Here is a 10,024-nt window from a genome sequence, read left to right as displayed (position 1 = left end):
TCCGCCTTCTACCCTCATTCCTTGCCAGGACCATGCTTTAGGCCAGCTTCCGTGCCCCTCCTCCGCGACTGCTGTGGCCCAGAACACTCAGCAATCTGAAGACAGGATTCTTGCTCGCATTATGGAGAGTCTGGAGCAGATGATGGGGAAAGTGCAGAAGCGTGACAGTGCTCCTCGTGGCGGAAGATACCAGGGTGGCGCCCGTGAGAAGGCCTGCCGAGTCTGTGATGACAGTAGACACACTACCATCTCACACTGCATGTCAGAGAGGCTGTGCTTTGTCTGTTTAGCCCCAGGTCACACAAAAGTTGAGTGTCCCACCAGGTCGTCCCGAGCACCTCAGCCTCAGGGAAACTAGGTGGCCTGTATTCAGAGGGAGAAAATATAGGTCGCCAAGTAAACTCCCATTGTGAGGACGAATCTAGTGCTGAGACAGTGTATATAGCTCTCAAAAGCTCAAGTGATAACTCTGAAGATATTGTTTATCAGAATACGCATACAATTAGTGGTAGTGACAGCCTTTTCTACACACCTGTGACAGTTGGTAATACAGTGACTCTAAATGCTATGCTAGACAGTGGGTCTATGGCTTGTACAATGAGTAAGACGGCAGAGGGAAAGCTTAGAGAGGTTGGAGTTGCTACAGAGCATAACCAGTTCAGTTCAAATGTGGTGCTTGTTGGCTGTGGTGGTCGCCGTGTCAAGCCTGAGTCAGCTTTCAACGTGGAAATGGAGGTGTATGGCTGTAGGATTATGGTTCCCACTCTGGTAGTTGAAGGCCAGCATGATGAGTTGATACTAGGCACCAATGTTATTAAATATATCCTCCGGCAGTATAAGCAATGTGATGGCTACTGGAAGGCTGTGTCTACGCCCTGTCCTGCTGGCGATCCAGAATCTGAACAGTTTCTCTCGATGCTCGCTGGTCTGAACCGTTGGCGAGGTGACGTCATACCTGACAAGATAGGCACAGTCAGGTGCAACTCAGCCGTGTGTCTTGAGCCTGGTCGGGAGTACCTGATGTGGGGCAAGCTACCCAAGTCCACTATTGTGTCTCCTGGTAGCGCTGTGATGACAGAGCCCACATCGTGTCGCTCAGCTCCAAGAGGGGTTCTGGTGGCCAGAGTTGTTACTCCTTTGTGGGGAGACGGATGGGTTCCATTGAAGCTGATCAACTCGTCCGACAGGCCCGTCTTGGTAAGACGCAATGCTAAATTGGCCGACGTCTTCTCCTGCATTGCGCTCGAGGACATGGATGAGACCGGACCTGCTGAGGTCCCACTACTCAGTTGCTGTCAAGTAACCCCGTCCAGTGAAAATGCGGCCCGCACTGTTGATGAGGAACTGAAGTACATGGGATTGAGTGGGCTCGACATACACTCCTGTGACGTGTCTGAACAGTGTAGAAGCAAGATGGCTGACCTGGTTGTGCGCTACAAGGACATCTTCTCACGCCATCACCTGGATTGTGGAGAGGCAAAGGGCTTCATACATCGCATTCACCTCTCAGATCACAGGCCATTCCGGCTCCCATTCAGACGAGTGCCCCCCAGTCAGTATCAGAAGTTGCGCCAAGTACTGAGTGAGATGGAGGAGAAAGATATAATCAGGAAGTCAACCAGTGAATATGCATCTCCGTTGGTTCTTGTATGGAAAAAGAACGGAGATCTCCGTATCTGTACAGACTTTCGCTGGCTGAACAAGAGGACCCTGAAGGATGCTCACCCTCTCCCTCACCAGGCCGACTGCTTAGCTGCACTTGGAGGTAACTCCTTGTTTAGTACTATGGATCTAACCTCAGGGTTTTATAACATGCCACTACACGAGGATGACAGAAAGTACTCTGCCTTTACAACACCTATGGGCTTGTATGAGTATAATCGCCTCCCGCAGGGCCTCTGTAATAGTCCTGGGAGCTTCATGCGTATGATGACTAGCATTTTCGGAGACCAGAACTATCTGAGCTTACTGGTTTATCTGGATGATTTATTGGTGTACGCCCCTGATGAGAGGACAGCTCTGGAACGCTTGGAGATGGTGTTCAGTAGACTGCGTGGTCATAACCTGAAATTGGCCCCCAAGAAGTGTTTTTTTCTCCGGAAATCCGTCAAATTCCTCGGCCACATAATTAATGACAACGGTGTGTTGACTGATCCCAGCAAAGTTGAGAGCATCGCAAAGATGACAAGTGCTGACCTGATGGAAGCGGACGGTGTAACCCCCTCACAGAAACGAATCAGATCTTTCTTGGGGATGATCAATTATTACCAGCACTTTGTGCCTAGCTTCTCCGCTATTGCAAAGCCTCTCTTCTCTCTGTTGACGGGCCAGAAGAGAAAAGGGAAGGTGAAACAGTCCAAACAAAGGTCACAAAGCAGGAAGTTGAAGGTTACTGACTGGACCCCCGAAACGGAGCAGGCTTTCCAGAAGCTGAAAACGGCGCTGGTTGAGACGGCTGTCCTGGCTCACCCTGATTTCAGCCGTCCCTTCATGCTGTCAACGGACGCGTCCCTTGATGGCATCGGTGCTGTCCTGTCGCAGATCCAAGAGGGTGAAGACCGAGCGAGGCCAATCGCATTCGCCAGCAAGTCCCTCTCTCTGTCTCAGAGAAATTACCCAGCCCATCGGTTGGAATTCCTAGCCTTGAAGTGGAGTGTCTGTGACAAGTTCAGCCATTGGTTGAAGGGGCATGATTTCACTGTTTGGACGGACAATAATCCATTGACTCATATCATGACGAAGCCCAAGCTGGACTGCTGCGAGCAACGATGGGTGGCTAAGTTAGCGAGCTATAACTTCGACATCAAGTACGTGCCAGGCCCACAGAATGTTGTCGCTGATGCCTTGAGTCGTGTGCCTTTCGTCAAGCAGAGAGTCAGTCACAGATTACTTGAAGAGCCCTACAAGAATCTCCTCTCCGAAGTCCAGGATGTGTCGAGTGCTTCTGTACAGGACGCCTTCCGGTCGTCCAATGATAGTGGTGACACTCCACGCCAGGTAGAGAGTTACGCTCAAAGTGTCCCATCACCTCTGCATGTCCACGCTCAGTCTATGGAGATGGATGAAGTGTCTGTTGTTCTACAGTCATATGACGATCTGTGGGAGGTCGGAGCAAGAACGCGTGCTGTAGCAGTCTTGCACCATTTGCCTCAGTTAGTCCCAGGTGGTCAGGACTCACTTCCTGCTTACAGTGAGAAGGAACTCCGGGATGAACAGCTCAGAGACAGAACTCTCTCTCGAGTCTTGTACTATGTGGAGAGACATCGGAGACCCTCCAGGAGAGAGAGAGATAAGGAATCAGTCACAGTCATGAGGTACCTGAAGCACTGGGAGAAACTTGTTGTGAGCAATGGGATACTCTACAGAGTCTCGAGGGATCAAGTCGTGAAGTCAAAACGCCGCCAGTATGTGGTTCCTGAGTCTAAGAAAGTTGAAGTTCTGAGAGGTGTTCATGACCATGCCGGCCATCAAGGTCAGTTCAGGAGTCTTGGCTTGGCCAGACAGAGGTTCTTCTGGCTCAACCTCGACAGAGACGTAAGAGACTACGTCCGTAACTGCCAGCGGTGTATTGTCAGTAAGACTGTTGAACCTGCTGCGAGGGCGCCTTTGCAGAGTATCACATCAACCAGGCCACTTCAGCTGGTTTGCATTGATTTCTGGTCAGCGGAGGACTCAAGGAACAAGTCAGTTGATGTGTTAGTTGTTACTGACCATTTTACAAGAATGGCCCAGGCATTCCCCTGCAAAGATCAGTCAGCCAAACAGGTGGCGAGAGTTCTATGGGACAAGTTCTTCTGCGTCTTTGGGTTCCCAGAACGTATCCACAGCGACCAGGGAGCTAGCTTCGAGAGTCAACTAGTGAGTGAGCTGCTCAGAGTCTCCGGTGTCAGAAAGTCGCACACAACCCCGTATCACCCGATGGGTAACGGTAGTGTGGAACGTTTCAATAGAACTCTCGGTAACATGATCCGAGCGCTTGAACCAGAGGCAAAAATCAACTGGCCGAGGCGTTTGCAAACTCTGACGTTCATGTACAATAGCACAGCGCATGAGTCAACTGGCTATGCACCTTTCTATCTGATGTTTGGGCGTACTCCTCGTCTCCCTGTCGATATACTCTTCCGGACAGTCCTGAATGATCCAGCTGTGGTCAGCTACGACAAGTATGTGATGTCTCTCACGAAGGATCTGAGAGAAGCTATGGTCATAGCCCAGGAACATGTCATAAAAGAACAGCACCGTCACACAGAGCTCTACAACAGACGAGTAAAAGGGCCCACCATTGACGTCGGAGACCGTGTGCTGTTGGCGAACAAGAGAGAGAGAGGAAAGAGAAAGGTGGCTGATCGTTGGGAGTCTACTGTATACACTGTGGTGGATAGGAACTCTGAGACTCACACATATAGGATACAAGACACTGTCACTGGACGAGAGAAGGTAGTCCACCGTAATCTATTGTTGTTGGTGAACTTTCTGCCGGTGTATGATACGAGTGTGATCTCTGACCCAGTTTCATCCCTGTCTGCTGTTCATACATCAAATGAGCCAAGTGAAATGTCCGTGTCGGAAGTGGAACAGGATTCCTTGCCTGGGGAAGTGAGTAGAGGAACCGCGTTCGAGTCGGAGAGAGTGGATTCCTGTCCTGGGAGTGAGGGAGGGGAGGTTGAAGACATGGAGTATGGGGGAAGAGCTGTTCGGGAGAGGGATGTTCCCTTGACTGTTCCAGAGCCCAAGGATCCCAAGGGAAGAACCCTGGAGTGGGTCACCCAGTTACCATTCCCTGACCACTCACGGACAGAGGCTACTAACACTGTAGTGTCTTCAGTCTCGTTTGCCCCTCAGAGGGTTCCCGAGCAGATGGCTGAGGAGCAAATGGTAGATCAGTCCATTAACTCTGATTCTAGATTTGTGGTTAGCGCTGATGATTGTACTGATGTTTCTGGTAACACAAATCAGACAGATGATGCTAGTGACACACAGCGTACTGACACTTTAGCTTCTGTCACACAGTGTGAACATCCTAGTACAGTCACACAGGTCAAGTCCAAGTTTGGTCGCCTTATCAAACCAGTTGACAGATTGATTTATACTATGTCAGGACAAGACATTATCCAAGACACTAAGTCAAACATTCGAGCTGTTTGCAGGTCAGTGTTCCAGGCTTCCCACAGTTAGATAAGCCGAAGCTCAGTTCAGTGCATGTATACACTGTGCACACTGACATCCTATGACATATAGGTTTGTTCGTTATTCTGATTGTTTCATAAGAGGTTGTGGCCTCTTGAAGGCTAGTAATACACAGTGAAAAAAGGGTCTTGTGGGGTGTAGAACGCATCCTACCGCCAGTAGTTGGTTGGAGAGATAGTTTACCTCTCTTTCCACTTCATCCTTATAGGATACTTTTCAAGTTGGCTGTCCTGTCCTTTGGCGGCCCTATGTAATAGTGTAAAAAGTAAAAAGTAGTATTTAAATGTATAGTTGCTGCTCAAGGTTGGCGAAATTCAGGGGAGGTGGGTGTAACAGAGTTGGGAATGTATGTTTAGTTGTGATGAATGTAGATGAGTTTCGCCGTGCTTTGAGCAGCCCTGGTTGTTGTTGGAGCCCCCCTTTGGAGTTTGGGTGTACTGCAGGTCTGCACGTTCGTTTGTCCTTCTCTTGTTGCCGTACTTGCGGTGGTGCGTCAGAAAATGGCCGCCAGCTTAATGGGTATGTGCGCGTGTAAAACGCTCCTCGTGTTTTGTTGTTTGTATGGAGAATCTTGTAATGTAGGGTGAAAATGTTGGTGTAGTACTGTGCTGTTTGTTTTTACATGTATTGTGATGTATTGTGATGATGTGAAACAGAACATTTATTGTATGTTGTTTTGAACGTGCAGATTCACAAGCAGACCAGAGAAGAATTGTGTTCTATATGTCTTCTCTGCAGGTATGTCGCTCCACATGTTGTTTGTAATTGTTATTTGTAATGTTTGAGGGAAGTTTGTGTTCTTTCTGTGAACAAACTGTCCTGATGTGAAATGTACATAGACGGTGGACCGAGGAAAATGGCCGCCAGCTTAATGGATTCACAAGCAGACCAGAGAAGAATTGTGTTCTATATGTCTTCTCTGCAGGTCAAATAAACGAATTAAATGAAAGAAGTTTGGCTGTTTGACCATCGTTACACCAGCTACCTAGCAACAATAGCTCATTCTTAGCTTCAATATAGCTTATTTTTTGTCTGCGTCTAACTTCTTATTACTTTATAATGTCGCCTTTGGCGAGCTAGCTATAACCAGGTTTGTCTCGAGAAAAGCTACATTTGTCTGGTGAATAGCTATGTATTTATTGTTTTGTGAAGATTGTTTGTGAAGAACTGTGTGTGACATTTGTCTGTGTAAAATGTGCTATACAAATAAAGATTATTATTATTATTATGTAAAATGTGCTCTGCAAATGAAGGCTATTATTATTTAAAAATGTAAAATGTGCTCTACAAATACACGTGATTCAGTGATTGATTGACAGCACACGGACGCGGCTGATCACGAACACGAGCTTTATTTGAATATCAAACCATAAGCACCAGATCAGAATCAAGTGCATCTCTTGAAACAACCAATCGTACAATCTAATTCACCATGACGCGCTGTTCGTGTAACCAATAGAATCGCACTGTTCGTGTAACCAATAGAATCACACTGTTCGTGTAACCAATAGAATCGCTAGAAATGTGTTCAGACTGAGCAGCGGGCTGAACAACCGTTAGTGTCAGAAACGTCCACCGCTACACCGGGACAGCATCGTTCAGAATAGCTACAGCAAGCCTCGACAGAGCTTACATCAAGAGTTGTATATTCTTTTAAAAATAATACCATACTGTTTATCGTAAAATGAGGGAATTGGTTCATTTACAAGCGGGTCAATGTGGAAATCAGATCGGCGCAAATGTGGGTTTTGTTAGAGGCCATAATCAGCTAGTTGAATAATGCTAGCTAGCTAGCTGTCTGTCTGTCTGTCTGTCTAACCGTCTCGCTGTCTGAAGCTTCTTCAACCACTAACTGCGGACAGGAAACATTAGCTGGGTTGCTAGCCAATATACACCTATGTGTTTACTAAAGAGCAACATCAGGTTGCGCATTATTTGTTAGTTCATTTGCAAGTCATATCCCGCCTAATTAAATGGAAAAAAAAATGTTTTTATATTGGCGGCAAGCTACCATGCAAGGCGCCGGCCCGCTCACTGGGAGCAATTTGGGGTTCAGTAATAATAATAATGTAAACAACATGAACCCTTCCTTCACCTGCTGCAGTTCTGGGAGGTGATCAGTGATGAGCACGGCATCGACCCCACAGGGACCTACCGCGGGGACAGCGACCTGCAGCTGGAGAGGATCAACGTCTATTACAATGAGGCGACAGGTGGGTGACATACACAGGGATCTGTGGAAAAAATACTAAAAACTAGTTTTTTTGAATGTTATTGCCTTTAAATGACTATTATTTTCTAAATGCGTCTTTTAATATTAGTTAGATGAATCTATATATTTGTATTGACTTGTTTGAATCTTATAGTAGGCTAATTATTTTTATTATTTTGTTTATCTTTGTTATATGCCCCTTGGATTGTATGGTTTATATGATTGCTTTTGTGTGTTTTATTGATGACTATTGTTCTATTGTTATTTTTATGCTGTGTGGATATGTTAAAGCACTTTGAGCTGCAACGTTTGCAGGAAATGTGCTATACAAATAAAGGTTGTTATTATTATATAGCTGTAATGTGCTGCTACTAGTGACAGTCATAAGTAAAGTTATGACATTCATTCTATTACATTTGTGTTCCAACAGGAGGAAAATATGTCCCCAGAGCCATCTTGGTGGATCTGGAACCGGGCACTATGGACTCTGTTCGCTCAGGTCCCTTTGGACAGATATTTAGACCAGATAATTTTGTATTCGGTAAGAAGATTTCATAGGTTTTCGATCTGCATTTGATGTAGCTAAACAAATATTACATTTCAAGTGTTTGTGTTGAAAACAAAGGCTGAGCTGGAGAAATTGTTCAATGTTTTTAACATGTAATATAATAATATAAAATAACATCTGTAGGACTAATAATAATAATGACAGATAATGCTGTCTTCTACCTAATTTCTTAAAATGTCTTGTGTGCTTCCTGTTCACAGGACAGAGTGGTGCTGGCAACAACTGGGCCAAAGGCCATTACACAGAGGGAGCAGGGCTGGTGGACTCGGTCCTGGACGTGGTGCGGAAGGAGGCGGAGAGCTGCGACTGTCTTCAGGGGTTCCAGCTGACTCACTCCCTGGGTGGGGGCACGGGGTCCGGCATGGGAACTCTGCTGATCAGTAAGATCCGTGAAGAATACCCAGACAGGATCATGTGCACCTTCAGCGTGGTGCCCTCTCCTAAAGTGTCAGACACTGTGGTGGAGCCGTACAACGCCACCCTGTCAGTGCACCAACTCGTAGAGAACACGGACGAGACCTACTGCATCGACAACGAAGCCCTGTACGACATCTGCTTCCACACGCTGAAGCTCACGACCCCCACGTACGGAGACCTGAACCACCTGGTCTCGGCCACCATGAGCGGCGTCACCACCTGCCTGCGCTTCCCCGTCCAGCTGAACGCCGACCTGTGCAAGCTGGCCGTCAACATGGTGCCCTTCCCCCGCCTGCACTTCTTCATGCCGGGCTTCGCCCCTCTCACCAGCAAGGGAAGTCAGCAGTACCGCGCCCTCACCGTCCCCGAGCTCACGCAGCAGATGTTCGACGCCAAGAACATGATGGCGGCGTGCGACCCGCGGCACGGGCGCTACCTGACGGTGGCGGCCATCTTCCGCGGCCGCATGTCCATGAAGGAGGTGGATGAGCAGATGCTGAACATGCAGAACAAGAACAGCAGCTACTTCGTGGAGTGGATCCCCAACAACGTCAAGACGGCCGTGTGCGACATCCCGCCCCGCGGCCTTAAGATGGCCGCCACCTTCATCGGCAACAGCACGGCCATCCAGGAGCTGTTCAAGCGCATCTCCGAGCAGTTCACCGCCATGTTCCGCCGCAAGGCCTTCCTCCACTGGTACACGGGCGAGGGCATGGACGAGATGGAGTTCACCGAGGCGGAGAGCAACATGAACGACCTGGTGTCAGAGTACCAGCAGTACCAGGACGCCACGGCCGAGGAGGAGGGGGAGTTTGAGGTGGAGGAGGAAGCGGAGGGCTGAGAGGAGGGGGAGGTTGAGGAGGAGCACTGAGAGGAGGAGGGGTAGGTGGAGGGCTGAGAACATCCTGACGCCACCGTTTCCTGTCCTGTCCTGTGTTCTGTTCTGTTCTCTTATTCACTCTGTTCATCCTGTTTTAAGTCCCTGTAACTTTTATGTGAAGTAACAATAAAATAGTTTTGTGTCATTTTTAAATGACACATACTTCTTTGAATAATCACACTGATGTTTATTGATAACAATTTGTTTAGATGAATGCAGTGGTTATGAAAGGAGAGATGACAGCCTTTATGATGACTCAGTTCTGACTACATGTGATGAAGTCTACTCCATGTTTGTCTTTAAATACATCCCAATTTATATTGTAGATTTATTTATTTATTGATTGATTTTATGTACTTATTTACAGTAAGTAGTGAACTCAGTGTCAATCTAACTGTTCTTTTCCTATGATATTACCTCTGGTGGAGGCGGTACTTAAGGACAAAAAGTATTCATAAAGTTTTTCATTTTATATTATGATATATATAGTTTTTCATATGAATGAATGAATGAATGAATGAATGAATGGACTTTATTGTCATTGCTACAGTACAGGTACCAAACAACGAAATTTAGGAGGGGTGGCTCCCCTGGTGTTAGGAAAGGAAAAAAAAAAAAACTTTTGTATACAAAAAGCAACATGAACAATGGCTCACAAACCTGTATCCACTACCAGTTGGAAGCTTTAGAAATGGAATAAACAAGCAGCTGATTTAAAGGTACAAGGACCGACCACGGATCTACCTTCGCTCCAATCAAG

The 10,024-nt window shown here is 47.1% G+C and overlaps 1 protein-coding gene across 1 annotated transcript; it reads left to right on the top strand.

The window, feature by feature from the left end:
* Positions 1–6,871: 6,871 nt before the first annotated feature.
* LOC308167367 (tubulin beta-4B chain-like) lies at positions 6,872–9,225 on the top strand (the record flags this gene model as incomplete). Its single annotated transcript, XM_080541783.1, has 4 exons — positions 6,872–6,928; positions 7,292–7,400; positions 7,830–7,940; positions 8,168–9,225. 4 exons carry the CDS (start codon positions 6,872–6,874, stop codon positions 9,223–9,225), a joined length of 1,335 nt encoding a protein of 444 aa, XP_080397909.1.
* Between the last annotated feature and the right edge of the window lie 799 nt (positions 9,226–10,024).

The sequence above is a fragment of the Nansenia antarctica genome (genome assembly GCF_963989245.1).
Source record: "Nansenia antarctica genome assembly, chromosome: 11".
NCBI classification, from domain to species: Eukaryota; Metazoa; Chordata; class Actinopteri; order Argentiniformes; family Microstomatidae; genus Nansenia; species Nansenia antarctica.
Note: the sequence above shows the minus strand (reverse complement) of the source record. Positions and strands in the feature narration are given on the sequence as shown.